Source organism: Peromyscus maniculatus, chromosome 15 (assembly GCF_049852395.1).
Source record: "Peromyscus maniculatus bairdii isolate BWxNUB_F1_BW_parent chromosome 15, HU_Pman_BW_mat_3.1, whole genome shotgun sequence".
NCBI lineage: Eukaryota > Metazoa > Chordata > Mammalia > Rodentia > Cricetidae > Peromyscus > Peromyscus maniculatus.
In genome coordinates this window covers 77,520,699-77,537,760 of record NC_134866.1, presented here as the reverse complement: position 1 = coordinate 77,537,760, position 17,062 = coordinate 77,520,699, and the positions used below count along the sequence as shown (strand labels likewise).

The 17,062-nt window shown below is 49.7% G+C and overlaps 1 protein-coding gene across 2 annotated transcripts; it reads left to right on the top strand.

Moving 5' to 3' along the window:
* Tmem171 (transmembrane protein 171) lies at positions 1-8,996 on the top strand. 2 transcript variants are annotated; one of them, XM_006985768.4, is made up of 4 exons: positions 1-149; positions 2,596-3,312; positions 6,156-6,297; positions 8,724-8,996. In XM_006985768.4, the coding sequence occupies exons 2-4, from the start codon at positions 2,676-2,678 to the stop codon at positions 8,917-8,919; spliced, it is 975 nt and encodes a 324-aa protein (XP_006985830.2). In that variant the 5' UTR covers positions 1-149; positions 2,596-2,675; the 3' UTR covers positions 8,920-8,996. The 2 variants fall into 2 exon arrangements, with proteins under 2 accessions (XP_006985830.2, XP_006985831.2); XM_006985769.4 differs by having other exon boundaries at positions 2-149; positions 8,721-8,996.
* Positions 8,997-17,062: the final 8,066 nt, after the last annotated feature.

Genomic DNA, 17,062 nt, shown 5'->3' with positions numbered 1-17,062 from the left:
TGCCCTGCCCCGCCCGGCCGCCGTGCCCACGGACCCGGCACCGCCTGGCCCTGTGCACACGGAGGCGACCCGCCCTCCGCGCCCGGACGCGCAGAGGGTGTGCGTGGAAGTCAGGCGTGCGGCGGCGGAGAGTCCCAGGACCAGCTCAGGTAAGCGGCACCCCCGGGAACCGCAGCAACTCCCTGCAGAGACATTTGCCTCTCCTGGCCTGGCTTTGCCAACTCTCCGGAACGTGGGAAGCGGAGAGATGCTGTTGATTTGGGACTGGCTTTGGGAAAAACCAAAGGAGTGTTTATGGACGGATTCGGCTTTGTGGGGTTGGCTTTGGAAACAGTTTAAGGTAGAGAGGGTTCGGTTTCTTAGGTAATTTTCCATCTATGTGGATGCCCCTGTGTGTCCGTGTTTTGAGCGCACCTAAGCGGGGCGCTGAGGCGATCCCCCCACCTTAGTTTGGATCAGGGACTAGCCCATGGGCTAGGTGTCCTAGGGGAAAGAAACTGCAAATCTAGCTTGGGGCTTCTTCTGTTTATATTGTTGGTGTTTGGGAACTTGCCTTGAGAGTTGAGGGCCATGACTCGCTGCAAGATGAGGACACCAAGAACCGAGTGAGTTCCTAACAGAACTTGAGGCAGTCCTTATCTGGGAAGGCAGCAGTAAGATTATGTGATCCAAGGGAAGGTGTGTTTTGAATGAGTACGATGCTTTAAGTCTTCCATCTTAACAGCATCTTCATGGAATGTGTCTTTTCCAAGTTTGAGAGGAAAGCTTGCCTCATCTGCTTCCTTTTTTTCCCTTCACTTTCTTCTGATTCTATCGCACTTTCTCGGGGAGGGGGCGAGGGGGGGAAGTACTTCCTATGGTGGCATCAATTGATTCCTATCTTTACCCAAACTCATCTTTTTACACTTTTTTACACTGGTGTCCCTGAGCCCCCAAGCCCCCAATGTGCTCAGTTTGTGGCCCATGTGTCCTCTCTCTTCTAGTTTGTTTAGGTCTTGGCCATGAACTCCTTCATGTGAGATCATGAATGTGAACGGCAAATTACGTTTTAAAGGTTTTTTTTTTTTTACTTATTTATTTTTATTTCATGTGTATTGTGTTTTTGCCTACATGCATGTCTGTATGAGGGTGTCAGATTCCCTAGAACTGGACTTACAGACAGTTGTGAGCTGCCATGTGGGTACTGGGAATGGAACCTGGGTCCTCTGGAAGAGCAGCCAGTGCTCTTAACCACTGAGCCATCTCCCCAGCCCCACATTTTAAAGTTTTCTCTATTTGGATTGTGTTCGAGAGTGGTACAGTAAGGACCCTTACTCCCATTCACCCAAGTGAAACAAGGTCACTGGTTCAAAACCAATGCTGTGCGCACCAGCATACCCTTTAACCACTGTTTGGCGGAGGCAGTATACAATACTCTTTTGTTTTTGTTTTATTTTGGGACAAGGTCTCTCTATTATGGAGCTCTCTCTGGCTGTCCTGGAACTCACTCTGTAGACCAGGCTGACCTCGAACTCAGAGATCCGCCTACTGCCTCCCAAGTGCTGAGATCAAAGGCGTGCGCCTCATGTCCAGCTAGTATGAGTATAAAATAGTCTGGAAGTACCGGCCTTTTGAGGTTTTGTGTGAGGAGCTTTTCCATTGGACCCACTTCTGTTTTCCCAGCAAGTTTGTGAGCCTTTATTGCCCTGTAACCCTTGCTTTGCGAAGTGTCTAAGCCTCTGTGGAAGCGGGCGGTGCTGTGGAGGAGGTGAGTGTCAGCCACCCGCCTTGGTCTGCTCGCCTACCTGAGGGCACCGTCTGCCTCTGCCATGGGGCTGGACTTGACCTGTTGTGCCAGATTTTTCTCAGGCCATGCCAGGGTCCAGACACTGAGCTGCCAGTGAGGGTGGAGTGTCTGGGCAGCCCTAGGGTTGGCATCTTGAGAATCCTAGAACCACATTTTGACAGAGTTAGCTTAAAAGTCCACAAACCCACTGTCTTCTTGAACTACCTTTCCGTCCTGTTGAAACTGCGGGTGTTGGGCCGTGTGCAGATGCCGCCTTAGAATAAAGTGAGAAGTGAAAAGCTGGGGAAATCTTAAACAAGAAGTGGGAAGTTAGTTATTGGACAAAAACTTACCCAAATTCTCAGAGTAGTTCTGATACGATACTGGACAGCTGTATGTCTGAAATTATCCCCATGGCTCTTCCCTTACCTGCCACTATTATTATTATTATTATTATTATTATTATTATTATTATTATTTATTATTATTATTATTTCATTGGCCTGGAGAAATGAGTTTGTAAGACTCAGAACAGGAAAAGCCACACCCAGTCATCTTATTTATTTTTAAAAAGATTTCCTTATCTCAGAAGCATGGTAGTTGAATTTCCTCTTTTTTGATATATTCATGAAATTACACATTTGGGAGTCTTTGGATGCCAGTTCTCCTGACTCATAGGCCAAGTCATTGTTCTACAGCAGACCAATTGCATAATATTCTACCTCCTAACAGGTCACCCTTCTGTGATAATCTGCAATGGTCAAAAAGAGATCAGAGCTGGTCGTAGATAGCTGTATCCGTTGTAATTTTGCATTTATTGTTGTTTGCAGAGCCTGAAACTCCGGGAGAGAAGGAAACACATTTCCGCTTCACGGCAGGGAGCCACAAGGAAGCCTTTTCTTTTCTGGCCATGTCTTCCGTAGTAACGACTGAGCCAGATGGGGACCAGAGGGACAGGCATGTCAGCAAGCTCATTTTCTTCCTCTTCCTCTTCGGTGCGGTCCTGCTGTGTGTGGGAGTCCTGCTCTCCATCTTTGGCTACCAGGCATGCCAACATAAGGCTCTCTCACACTGCAACATGGTGCTCAAGATTGCTGGCCCATCGTGCGCAGTGATTGGGCTCGGCGCTGTGATTCTGGCCCGCTCCCGGGCACGCCTGCATCTGCGGGAGGGGCAGCGGCGAGGCCTCCAGGACCCTGACCAATCCTTCATCTGTGGAGAGAGCCGCCAGTTTGCCCAGTGCCTCATCTTTGGATTCTTGTTCCTGACCAGTGGCATGCTCATCAGCATCCTGGGCATCTGGGTACCTGGATGCGGCGCAGACTGGGAACGGGAGCCGCTGAATGAGACGGACACCGGAGAAACAGAGCCCCAGATCTGCGGCTTCCTGTCTCTGCAGATCATGGGGCCCTTGATTGTGCTTGTGGGGTTGTGCTTCTTTGTGGTGGCCCACGTTAAGAAGAAAAACAACTTGAGTTCGAGCCGAGATACCTCCGAAATTGAAGGGGGACACGCCCACAGTATGGAGCCGGTCCATATCACTGTAGGTGAGTGTCGGTTGTCTGTGCACTTTGCTTAAGTCTCAGTGGGCATCGCTTTAAGGCCTCCCCAGGCTTCCCTGGGTCTGGTCTAGATTCCTTTTCTCAACTCAGCTCCTCTTTGTCTCATACATGTGCGCACACCTGAGCACACAGATAACCCACCACCAAACACACACACACACACACACACACACACACACACACACACACACACGTGAAAAGCAGGCTGTAAGATGGTCTGCCCTGTGGTCTTGCTTCACAGGTCCATTACACTACAGTATATAGTTAAAGTGAGCATTCGATTTCAGCTCCTAGGCCTACTAAGAGCTTACTTGGTTTTCTTGTTTTTTTTTTTTTTTTTTTTTTTTTTTTTTTTTTTTTAAGATTTATTCATTTATTTATATTTGAGACACAGTCTCACTCTGCAACCCTGGCTGTCCTGGAACTCACTATGTGGACCAGGCTAGCCTCAAACTCACAGAGATCCACCTGCCTCTGCCTTCCTAGTGCTGGGATTAAAGGCATGTGCTACTACTCCCAACTAAGAATTATTATTATTATTATTATTATTATTATTAGTAGTAGTAGTAGTAATAGTAGTAGTGTGTATGTGTGTGTGGGGGTGTGGGTGTGTTTGTAGGGATATATGTGGAGGTGCCTGAGGAGGTCAGAAGAGGGTGTTGAGTCCCCTGGAGCTGGAGTTACAAGCAGTTGTGAGCTGCCCGCTGCTGGTGCTGAGACCCTGACTTGGAGCCTCTGAGAGAGCAGTACATGCTCTTAACCCAGCTGCGCCATCTCCGCAGTCCCGCCAACAATGTCCTCTAAAACTCCGATGAATCCAAAGGGAACCTTTCCAGTTGTCAAGTTTCAGCAAGTCAGGGTCCCACCCGTCCTCTCTTCTCAGGACAGTAGGACTTCATCTATTTTCTGGGCATCTCTGTGACTTCTGGGAAACGGCTGAGGCAGTGGCGGTGGGGGGTGGGGTGGGGGCAGAGACTGCCAGCTGGAAGTGTTTCTTCATCAGACAAACAAATGCCCTCAGCTGGTGACCGAGACGAAGGTGCCATCGCCAGGTGTCACCGGCCTGAGGTTTGCTCTGTGTGAGGTGGCACTTTAACACTGGACGCAAGTGGCCACATCCTGTCCTTTGTGTCCTCCAAGACAGGTGCTGTTCTGTACCGCCGGCAGCTGTGGCAACCGAGGCCAGGGAATTCTGAGTTTGCTCAGGGCTACCCTGGCTTGGTCCCGGGCAAATGGTTTTTTAGACGTCCGGCCACTAGTGTGAACTGGTCTCCTCCCTACAAGGAAGTGGGGTTCTCTTTCCTACCTCTTCCTGGCACTGTCACCTGGGGATCCCGGCCTATCAGAGCCCATCCTTCTTCAATCCTCTGGCAGCAGAGCTGCGACCTGTCTAGAATGTTCCGGACAGAGGTCATCGTGCCATGCACGGGAATCGTAAAGGATTGGAATTGGGAGACAACTTAGTTCTGGCCCCTCGTTCCTCCTCCTCTGAACACAGGGGTGTGTTCTAGAGTGAACAGGGACACTAAACCAAACTCTTAAAAGTTTGACTGTACCCGTGTGGCGGGGGCGGAGGTGGGGCGCAGCGTGGCCCGTCGCCCCGTGTGCAGAGCGCTGTATTGGAGCAACTCTGTGCTTTATCCAGCAGCTGGATTTTGATGAGTTAAGATTATCACTGGAAAGCAAGAAAACCTTTCTCAACAGAAGGCACCCCTGGGGAGTTGAGGGAGCTGCTGTTGATTCTCACAGATGCGTTAGCTCAGGGCTGCTTGATAGAGGCCGACTCCATATTGCCACCAGAAAACTCAAGGTTCTGAATTATAAGCCAACTTAAAAAATGTGGTAATCTGTATGTACCCCAAAACTTACTATTTCGGGACCAGGCATAGTGGCACATGTTTTTAATCCCACCACTCAAGAGGCAGAGGTAGACAGATCTCTGTGAGTTTGAGGCCAGCCTGGTCTACACATCAAACTCTAGGCCAGCCAGGGCTACATAGTGAGACCCTGTCTCGAACAAAACAAAATAAAAAGAAAACCAACAACAACAACAACAAAAAACAGAACAACAAAAAAACTTCCTGGCTTAGCCATTTTTAATTTTCATTTACTTTTGTGTTATATGAGTGTATGTGTGCCTTCATATGTGTGTGTGCAATGTGTGTGCAGATGAGGGCTAGATGCTGATGTTGGGTGTCTCCCTCAGTCACATGGCATCCTATGTTTTGGAGACGGGCATTACAACTGCCACAAAAGGTCTGCTGATTTGGCTAGGCTGGCGAGCCAGTGAACCCCAAGGACCCTCCTGTCTCCTCCTCCTGAGATTACAGGCGCATGCCACTCTGCCCAGGGTCTTACATGGGTGTGGGGATTTGAACACAGGTCCTCCTGCTTGTGAGGCTAGTACTGTAGTGACTGAGCTATCCCCCAGCCCTATTTTAACTGTTTTAAATAGACAGTATATACAGTTTATATATACGCTATATACAATGTAATGTTACATACATATGGATATGGATATCTATGTTTATATAATATACAGTATATACAATGCAATGTTATTAAATATAGTCAAGACATTGCAACACTCTCATCACCATCAGCTTCCGGAATCTTCCGTTCCTCCCAAACAGAACCACCTGTTAGCAGCTCAATCCCCTTCCCTCCCAACTGAAATCCAGTCTACTCCACATGGAAGCGTCACAGGCCTACCTTTACATTCCAGAGTGCACAGGGCTGTTTTGACCTTTTATGGTGTGTGTGGTGGCAAGAGAGAAGCCATTAATTTTGATTTTTTTTTTTAACTTGTTGCTCTGTGTTTTCCCCAGGTGACTCGGTGATAATATTCCCGCCCCCTCCACCGCCTTACTTTCCCGAGTCTTCCTCGGGCAGCCCCCCACCTCCTGGGGTGAACAGCTTGCACCCCCGGGCTGAAAACCCACCTTCCTACTGCAGTCTTTTTCACCACGGGTAAGAGTCCCCCTTCCCCACCAGTGGGCATGTGCAGCCGGGTAAGAGTCCCCCTTCCCCACCAGTGGGCATGTGCAGCCGTTCTAGAAACAGGCCCGAATGCAGGCCAGTCTAGCTCTGAGGCTGTGTTGACTGTTAGAGTGCCCGAGTATCTGGTGGTATGTCAGAGTTCCGGCCTTGATGCTCACACTCAGCCGGGAAACCTCGGGTAGCTCGTAGGCTGAGTGATGAAGGATTGCTAGGAAACCTCTGAGCATCTTTATTGTTCTGATAACTACACATCTGTCACGCAGGCAGCTGCCACGGGAGGCCAGAGGCCTCTGCTCCATTAGTGTCGCTGCTTCAGATGGCAGAGAGGTTCAAGGCTCCAGGGGACATGCTCAGAAGGATTTCAGTATTCTAATGGAGGAGGCTCGGACGTGGCCCAGCTGGGCCTCTCTCTCTGTGTTCAATAGCCTCGGGCCTCAGAGCTTTGAGGGATGATTGAAGAGATAGATGGTCCATGCCCCACCCTACATCCAAAGCAGGGAGAGTCTCATGGCACAGGCCTGAGGCAGCAAGAACCCAAGACATAGTGAGAGGGTAAGAAGAAGGCTGGTCTCGAGGAAGAGGGGGGCCACTGATCTCCAGAGTGAATGACGGGGATAGTGGTGAAGCAAGTCACACAGGCTAGGAGAAGATCAGGGCTCCCCGGTAGTCGGGGGAACATGAGAATAGACATTTGAGGTAGACTTTCAGGGCTGGGTGTACCGAGAAGAGGCAGTACTGATATGGACCTCCTAAGACTTGGTAGAAGGTGTCCACGTAGGCGTTCCCGACAGTGCCAGATAGGGGCCAGTGTGTGTGGCCCCCAGATGCCAACTCCTACGGAGTTGGGGACCCAGGTTGTGGTGAGGGAAGGAAATGTTGCTGAAAAATATCCCAGGGCAAAATGGGAAGGTAGATGGCGAAACGTGTGCATTTTTCAGAGAAGGAGAAGTTAAGCCCTAGGGACCTGGTGCCCATATGTGTTCACTCAATGGTTGCCCTGGGAGCTAAAAGAACCTCAGCATTCAAACAGTGTATGTTGGGTATGTGCAGCCTGCTGACGGGGCCAGAGGACACATGCCCTTTGTCAGGGTTTAGAGGAACGTGAAGTTGTCTGAGGATCCTGTTTGCCACAAAAAGAAGGGGAGAGTTTATCTAATGAGAGGGAGAAGGAGATGGCCAGGGGACGGAGCGGGCTCATGAGGGTCACATCATGAGCTGGGGACCAGGGTGCTGAATCTGCATTGCTCAGTGGAGAAATGTTGCTCAGTGGAGAAAGACCAGGCAATTGGAGATAGACATCTAACAGTGAATGCTGTATTTTTTTCCTCCAATGATAAACTTCTCCAAACCTAAGACCATGTCTAGGGGCTTCACATAAGTCCCCATTGAGATGGCAGTATTGATGTCAGGACCGCCGGGTCTGGTTTTCCTTGCATTATTTTCTGAGTTTCACGGTCACCCTAGCTGGAAGGTTACTGCTACCATCAGAATAATACAGAGAAGGTAACGGAGGCTCCTGAAGGGTGAATCGTGTGTCTAAGATCACCCACTGGGAAAGCAGCAGAGTGGAACTGAAATTCTAGTCCCCTGCCTTTGGGGCCTCTCCAGTGACTGGTGTCCCTTCCTGCCTCCCATCAAGCTGTTGGTTTGGCTTTTAATGTTCTATTTGTGTATATTCACACACCTTATTGTATCCTCCTCAGAAGACAGCGACTGTGCGTGCCAGTGTGCGGGCGCACCAGTTGTTGCTAGGAGATGTCTGAACCTTGAGGCTTAGAGCCTTTTCTCTGACAAAGACAGTGACAGCAGAAGCCAGGCTGTCTTAATGTTACAGCGAACTCTAGGAAAAAGAAGAGATATGGGACTGGCAAGGTGGCTCATTGGGTCAAAGCGTTTGCTGCCAAGCCAACGACCTGAGGTCAATCCTGGGAACCCACATGATGGAAGGAGAGAACCAACTCTTGAAAGTTGTTCTCTGACCGCCACACGTGCACTATGTATGGCACATGTGCCAAACACACACACACACACACACACACACACACACACACGCACGCACGCACGCACGCACGCACCCCTTTGTAAAAAGAAAAAAAATTAAGGGGGTAAGGAATGAAAGCAGATCTATAAAACACAATAGGCAATCATGGTAGCATAGGCCTTTAATCCCAGCACCTGGGAAGCAGAGGCAGGCAGATCTCTGTGAGTTCAAGGCCAGCCGGGACTACATCACGAGACCCTGTCTCAACAACAGCAACAACGTAGAATTATAGGAGAAACAGCTCCGAGATTGGGCCGAGGCTCCTGGAAGCATGACATCCAGAGAAGCCTCGTACCTGAGGGCTGTCACTATTTTCACTATGTCCCCTCATAATTTTGTTCTTTCTTTCCAGAAGGACCCCAACTCCTGAGAGCCAGGGCGCAGCCTCTGAGAGAGAACGGGAACTCATATACACCATTTCTGGGCCGGGTTCACCCTCTGAGAGCTCATACCCTGGGCATCTTCCACTGGATCTGCCTCCTAGATATGAAGAGAAAGAAACTGCCCCGGCCACGCCCACGGATGCACCTTCTGAGCCGTCCCCACCATGAATTATGGACTCCACTTTTATATATTTCATGGATTGTTATTTTTATTTAATTTTTTAATAAAACATACAATAACCTTGGCTGTGTTCCCATTTTTCTGCCGTGACATCAAAAGAAGTAACATGTTAGAGATCCACCTTGGATGTTGCTCCTCAGAAGCTCTCTGCCTCCCTTGCTTTTTTGAGACAAGTTCTCTCATTGGTCTGGAACTCATCGTGTAGGGTTGGCTGGCTGGCCAGTGAGCCTCAGGGAGCTCTTCTCTGTCCGTACCTCCTCGGAGCTGGGGTTCCAAGTATGCCACCATGACCAGCTTTTGCATAGGGGTCATGGGGACTGAATTCAGGTCCCCACGTGTGCAGAACGAACACCTTACTGACTGAACCATTTACCCCACCCCGCCCTTCGCTGGTCTCAGGAAGCCGGGCCCTGTCAGTGCCTGGTGCTGCCAGAGGCCAGCCACGGTTTGTTAATGTTTAGTTGTCTCCATTCTGTCTCTGGGGTTATTCACTTCTGGAACCAAGGACTAAGACTGCTGTCCTAAGTTCTTTACCATGTTTCCTCCTCATCCCTTTTCTCTCTCCCCCTTTCCTGTTTCCCGTTCCATCTCCCTTCTTTAGGAGCCTCGAGGCTTCCTAGCACATGGACAGCCTCTGAATAAACTGGGGTGTGATTTCCCTGGAGACTCTGTTCTGATTTATTCTTTGAGATAGGATTTTGCTACGTTGCCCAGGCTAGCTTCGAACTTGTGCTCTTCATACCTCAGACTTCAGAGTTCTGGGATTATAAACCACCATGCCTGTTCTTTCTCTCTCTCTCTCTCTCTCTCTCTCTCTCTCTCTCTCTCTCTCTCTCTCTCTCTCTCTCTCTCTCTCTGTCTCTCTCTCTCTCTGTGTCTCTCTCTCTCTCTCTCTCTCTCTCTCTCTCTCTCTCTCTCTCTCTCTCTCTCTCTCTCTCTCTCTCTCTCTCTCTCTCTGTGTGTGTGTGTGTGTATGTGTGTTATCTAGCATTCAGGTGCCTGACCACAGAGTACAGGCGCTAGGCAGCGTGGTTCATCTGTGGCACTAACTGGTCACATGTGAATTGCCACTGTGATGAATCAGGGTGGCTGTTTGGGCCAGCAGTTCTAATCTGTTTTTAAACGGAACATTTATTAGATTGACCCGCTATTAAAGGGCTGTGCTATTCTTCCTCCTGGAAAGTTAATTATTCACATTTTAAAATTAGAACAAAGGGTAGATTATCGTCACTTCCTCCTGTGGCTATTTGTTTAAAATGGCCAAGCTGAAACTTCTAGGTAGAATTACTTCAGTTACGAGTTTTCATTTGTAATCCAGAGCCGATGTAGTGGCTCAAAGCTGGATTTGTGACTGAGTGCTTTGCTTTTATGTGGTTGTACAGCTAAGCAAACGGTTAGGAGGGGTCAGGGGTGAGCCTGACCTTGTGGTGATGGGAGTCGTCAGCCCTTGTGGTCTTCACTGGCTGGGGGAATGAAGCCAGAGACTACGGCCTCCCGGCAGAGACTGGGCTGTGTGTGAGCAGGTTACTGCAGAACCGCAATGATGGGGGTGGGGGGCTGGGGGGAGCGAGGGGTGGGGGGTGGGGGAAGCTGGGCCAGATAATGTCACAGATCTCAGTTCTCAAACCTGGGACAAGCCGGCTGAGGTGCCTATTTTAATGTATCGAAGTGGACCTGGCCATCAGGTTCTCCCAGAATTCCTCAGTCCCCATCTGTTACAGGGCATGGCTGGCACACCCCTCTCTACCCTTCCCTATATAACCCAGCCCTTTTGTCTACCCTGTATTCTCCTGGTTCTCCCCTTCTCTTCACATGGCCCAGAAATATATAAATAGGTGTTTCTGGTGCCGAGGACTGAACCCTGGGCCTTGTGCATGGTGTGCAAGTGCTCTGGCAATGAACCATATCCCCAGCCCAAACTAACCATTGTTAAAGTGAAAACTCAATAGCATTTGGTTTTCTTAATTTCCACATTATCCTAACCACCACTTCCTTCCAGTTCCCTAAAACAAAGGCTCAGGCTCACTAAGCTGTCATTCCCCGTTATTCCCTTTAACATCCTTACCCTCAGCTCCCCGCAACTCCCAGTCTGCTTCCAGTTATTCTGGATTTACCCGCTTTGGATATGTCAGATAAGTGGGATCATGCAACACAACCTCTTATATTTGACCTTTTTTGTTTAGTATATTTTGAGGTTTATCCATGTTGTAGCATACATCACTACTTCATTCCTTTTTTATGGCCAAGTAATATTCCATGGTATAGATATACCACAGTATGTTTATCCATTTACCCATTGAAATACCACTTCACCTTACTGCTTTTAAGGTATAAGAATTTGAACTTTTCTATCTCCTCACCAACACTTGTTTTCCTTTAAAAAAAAATAAAATTCAACTTTCCTACATGACGTACAGTAGTATTTCACTGTGGCTTTGGTTTGCATTTCCCTAGTGACTAATGATGTTGAATATTGTGATGGCTGATTTCAGCTGTCAACTTGGCAGGATCTGGAGTCATCTGGGAAGAGAGTCTCAATGAGGGATTGTTTAGATTAGCTTGGCCTGTGGGCATGTCTGTGAGAGATTGTCTTCATTGGGTCAACTGAGGTAAGAAAACTCACCTGGAATATGGGTGGCATCAGTTCTGGGGCTGGGCTCTGCATGGAATGAAAAGGAGAGAGTGAGCTGAACATGGACATGCATCGAGATCTGCTTCCTGGCTGTGGAGGAAATGACTGTCAGCCGAGTACATCTTTTCTCCTTTCAGTTGATGTCATGAAACTATTTTATCACAGGAAAAGAAACTAAGTCAGAAGTCCATATTGAGCCGTGGGGCTGCTAGGGTGAGGAACCTGAACATGTGATTCTTTGGCCTCTCAAAATGTTTTGTGCCTGGAATGTGGAGGAGCTTGCTTGATGGGAAGAGCCAGAAAAGCCCCAGTGTGGCCGAGCAGAGCTTGAGAGAGGTGCGGAGAGAAAAGCAGACTGCCACCTAGCTGGTGACCTTTCAGAGGGGACGAGGACTTTCCCAGAAAATGGGCCAGGGGCCATTTGTGCCATGTGGCCCAGACTATGGCTTCACTGTGTTCCCGTCTTGAGAAGCAGAGCAAAGATGAATTTAGAGATGATGGATTGATTTGCCGGGACCTTTCCAGGCAGGATGGTTTTCAGGCTGGTGAAGAGGGAGCCGCTGTAACTGAGAAATCGATCTGCACCGTCATAGAGGGAGTCTCCTGCGCGGCATCGGAGAATGGCAACAGTGTCCTGAGGGCAAAGCTGCACACGTTAGAGGCTCCATCTCAAGCTGCCAGCAGAACTCGGCAGCATGGTCCATGGGCAGCTGTTTCTGGAGATGTGGAAGATACAGGATCAAAGAGGTTGCGTGCTTCGGGCCAATGAGAGCTAGGATGAGCCTGTCAGAAGGGACACATACTTTTCCACTCGCACTTGATTTTGGACACCAAGCATCCCCAGCCATACAAACTGACAGGGTTCTATGGTTTGCTTTCCAAACTCAGGCAGGTGCTTACTCCAGTAAGCCTTGGGTTCTTGCTGCTGGGAGGTAGGAACTCCGGCTGACAAGATGGCGCAGTGGGCAAAGGGGCTTGCAGCTGAGGTTAGGACCTGAATTTAGCCCCCTGGATCTGCGTGGTAGAGGTAGAAAGCCAGCTCCAAAAGGCTGTTCTCTGACTTCCACCCACATACATGAGAGTACATGTGCATCTCCATCAATAAATACATTATATATACATATATAATTAAATATATAAATAAGTAAATTATACACACACACACATATATTTTAAGGGTAAGAACTTACTCTGACTTCAAAATGTGTGGAGGCCAGGCTTTAGGAATTTATTAGATTAAATAGTAATAATATTAGATAAATAAAAATAATATCTATTTAAAATAATAAGTATATAATAATAATAGGTAAATATAAATAATAACTAATCATGACAGAGACAACCCCTGTCGTGAAGAAACCAGCAGGGGCCCCCCACTATAGCCTGGGCCATGCCTAGTCTCCCAGACTGTGAGCTAAATAAACCTCTTTTCCTTTTAAGGTAGCCGGCCTCAGGTACTTTGTTATATAATGAAAAGAGACTAACAGACAGATCTTACTCCAGACTCTGTACTTATGATTTTTGGAGGAAACATTCCAAAAACATTAAAATGAGGTCTGAAAATTCAGGCGGGGTGACCCACTCATGGTGGGAAGCGAAAAGGAAAAATCCCCTGGTAGTGAGTAACTCCACTCAGTAGTAAGTCAGATCAGGCCAAATTATTAAGGCCAGGTTTAATCACAGCAGAGCATTCCTGGGTGGTCCCAGGGGAAGGGGAGAAACCACCAGGGAAAACCACAAGGGGAAGTCTGTGGATGACCTTAAATACCCTCCCAGAGTGGAGCCTCTGCTTTCTCGGGGCAGGGTCTAGGGAGAGAGAGAGAGAGGTAGGGCTCCACCTTCGAGCTTCCACCTAAACATCCCAGACTCCTTGGGTATAGGGCTCGTTGCCTCTGTAGAAACCTTTTGTGAGTCCGTTGCCTTTTCCGGGGACCACTGAAGTGGATCCCAGCCAACCGATTCTGCTGAAGTTACAGCAAGTTTTAGCTAGTAGTTCCCTTCGGTATTTCAGCAGCTCAGTGAGGAAGAACGGGAGAAGCCAAGGGAAGCAGATGCTCGGGGAAAGAGCCGCGGGGTAAGGTGAGTAAGTGGGGTGGTGAGCGGGGCGGGAAGAGAGATGTGGTGGCCCCTTGATGTCCTCCTGTGGGTGTGACCACTGGTTTGCTGAGTGGGTGTTACACAGGCGCTCAGGCTGTCTCTTCTGAGGGGACCATCCTTCTAGAGCGGACCTCAGGAAGGGGTAGGACAGGAGACAGGACACTCTCAGCATTAAACCGGAAGCAGTCTGCACCGTGTGTCCCCAACTTCCAGGAGGGCGAGAACCACCTCTAACAGCTGCTCGGGGTGTAGCCCCTCCATCCGCTGCATCCAAACCTCTAGGCAAGCCGTGTTTATAGGAAATGCTGGAGACAGAATTCCACAGAGAAACAGCAGAGACAATGCCTGCCTCCTCCTGCCTTCTCTGCCTTCTGGCGAGTCCTGCAGACATTTCTCAGCTGGTGCTGAGGGACCCTGAGGGGAGGTCTGTGGGGTCAGAGCTGGCCCCCAGTGTTGGTGGGCTTCCTAATATCTCCTGTTTCAGCCTCCCAGGTAGGAAACCCCAGGCTCATCTCCTAAGGAAGGTGTGGTTTCGTCTTTGCTTAGGTGTCTCTTATGAGGCCAAGGGCTGGTCCCGTGGGTACCCCTGATGTCTGTCAAGTTAAAACAGCTTGAGGTGGCCCAAGTGGGACACAGCAATGGAAAGACTCCGGGCAGAGTTTCTTCCTGCCTGTCCCCACCAGCCCCTGGTGAATCAGACGGGGGAGTTTTCCTGATGAGCTGGCCTGGGTTTTGCTGGCTGCACCCCGATCCCGAGCCTCCCATACAGTGGCAGTGAGCAGGGTGAAGTCATGAAGCCATACTGCGGAGGTGGGCAGGAGGAGGCGAGCTGACTTGAGGGGAACCATGCATGGTTGCCCAGAAGCCCTCCTGGGATTGATCTTGCATACCTGGCATTCCTGGAGTATCAAGCATGCTGCCGGCTACCAGCTCCAGTTCGCTGGGAGGAGCAAAGAGAGGAAGAAGATGGATGAAGCTTTTCCTAGTTAGGAATGCTGAAAGAGAGAGAGAGAGAGAGAGACAGAGACAGAGACAGAGACAGAGACAGAGAGATGTTTCTGGCTAGAGGCAGCTTGTGTCTGCAAATGGTTTGGCTCTGTACTGGGATCTCCAGCCCACACTGGAGCACCACCCCGGCTGAGGTATAGTATGGCCACAGGTATAGTATGGTGTGGGAGTACAGCATGGCCTCATCTCCAAGGATGGACTTAGCAGACAGGAAAACTGGACTGGGCAGTAAGTACTGTGCTGTGTGATGCCGAGAAACCCACCACGGGCGGATGAGCCACCTCGGCTGCCCTGTGCCATGCCGAAGTACTCACAGGATGGATCCTTGAAGGCCTTTGAACCATCACTGGGCCCTGCCCCCTGGCACTGGCTGAGCCAAATAGCTTATTTATTAGGGGTTTTCACCAAGGAGGAGGAGGGTACCTCTTTTCCTGAGAAACAGCTGAGGGGTCGGGGCGGTGTCTAGGGGCTTCCCAGGCCAGGCTGTGCATGGTTGATTCTTTCTCAAACTCAGCATCTCTCGGCGGCCCCAGACCCTGCCCCGGAAGTAGCGCTTTCCCTCAGAAACAGCTAACTACAGCTTTCCAGAAAGATTTTTCCTTCTCATACAGGTCTTCAGTGCAGTGCGAGCCTTCAGTCGGGTCCAAGGGCGCGCTAGGTCACCCCACAGAGTCCTTAGGCCCGAGGTCTCCTTTCCTCCTTTGGGTGCTGAGGACAGTGGAGTTGCTGGCCAGCCTGCTGCCGTGTGGTCCTGGCCTCTGCTGTCCAGGGATTCTGACCGCAGCAGCCGGCTTGGCTTCCACGGCGTGGACCGCCGCTGCTCTGGGTGCCGCGAAGGCTCCTGGGAGCTCCCTGCTTTCCCTGAGATGGTGTTGGCATGCAGACTCACAGCACTGCCTCCTGACCGACTTGGAGGCTGTGCTATCATCACTGCCGTGCAAGCTGCCGTTTTGTGTGAGCAGACAGCTGCGCCTCTCCCAGTGGGCCCACATCTGCAGCGCTGTTTGCCTCTGGAAAGGGACTAGAATTACAGCCCAGATTTGTAAGAGACTCCCCGTCTCTTTCCATAGTGGGCTACTGACTTTAGGAAACAGTCTCTCTGGAATTCCGTTAGGCTAGAGGGGGCCAGAACGTGGGTGACATGGATTATGGCTTCGAAGGCAGGCTTCAGGTCCAGTGAGAGAGAGGCCTTAAGACCAGCCGAGGACGCCTTTGCAACTGAGAAGACACTTGGAGTCCCTGGTGTGGGAAGAGAGCTCACTACCTAGTAACCCCCTCTGGAAATGTCTTGAGCTTGTGGGAGAAGCCAAGAGCCAGAGTCTACAATGTCCCCAGCATGAGGCCCCCTCCGTCAGGGCAGGTGAAATGGCCCGTGTCTGTGGAGGCCTGTATGAGAAGGAAAAAACCTTCTGGAAAGCTGTGGCTACTGGGTGATGTTACAGTGATAGACGGTCAGGGACAAGGGATTCATGGGATCATAGTCAGGCTGCTCACAGAGCAGGGAAGCCTGATGGGTAGAACCCTAGTCAAAAGCCCATCTCTCCCTGGGGGTCACTCTGTGCTTTGTGGGGACTGGCTAGCAGCCAGGACCAGAAGGAGGAATGACACTCAATTTTAAATATGCCCCCCCAAGTAATTCTTAGGGTTTTTTTTTTTTTTGTTTGTTTGTTTGTTTGGTTGTTTTTTTTGTTTGTTTGCTTGTTTTTTGCAACACACATATATGTTTTTGATATTTCAGCTTTCGATAACATTTATCCATTCTCTTATTCTGAAACACTGAGGTTGTTCTCTATAAATAAACAGTAGGAAGCAAGGGGAGAAGCTGAGTGATCGCTGCCCCTGGCCCTCCTGCCCAGCTCATTCTTCACATACGGGCGGTCAAGCTGCTGGCCTTTCCACTCTGACCTTCTCACACATAGCTGCTCCCAATGCAGCACCTTGGCAAACTGCACCGAAGGGAGACCAGCGAAGCTCCCTGAGTTGCTGGATTTCTCCCACCAGACACGAAGACTCGTGAAGCCACAGAAGGAACAGGATCAAGGACAACGGCCACCACGTTCTGTCCACGAGGATCCTTGACAAGTGGTTATGCTGTTCCCCTCTGAGTTCTCTACAGGAAGGCCCCAGCAACCATGGGCTGAGACTAGAGAAGCCAAATGTGAACCTTTCCACTTATCAGGTTGATTAGCTCTGGCGTTTTGTCATAGTCACTACAAGCTAACGAGCACTGTCTCTCTTCCCTACCCCAGTATCGCCTCGTGTTTCTGTTTCTCAGGAGAACTGAGAATTGCTTTAATGTTAAATCATTTGAGAATAATCAGTGGCATGGTTCTTCATTCCCCAATACGTTTGTCTCCTCAAAGCAAGGCTATTCTTTTAAAAAGTCAATGACA

Excerpts from the sequence above, each read along its gene's own strand:
- Tmem171 (XM_006985769.4), top strand. The coding sequence starts at position 2,676 with ATGTCTTCCGTAGTAACGACTGAGCCAGATGGGGACCAGAGGGACAGG. Across the intron at positions 3,313-6,155 it reads GCCGGTCCATATCACTGTAG|GTGACTCGGTGATAATATTC; the intron begins GTGAGTGTCGGT and ends TGTTTTCCCCAG. Across the intron at positions 6,298-8,720 it reads TGCAGTCTTTTTCACCACGG|AAGGACCCCAACTCCTGAGA; the intron begins GTAAGAGTCCCC and ends CTTTCTTTCCAG.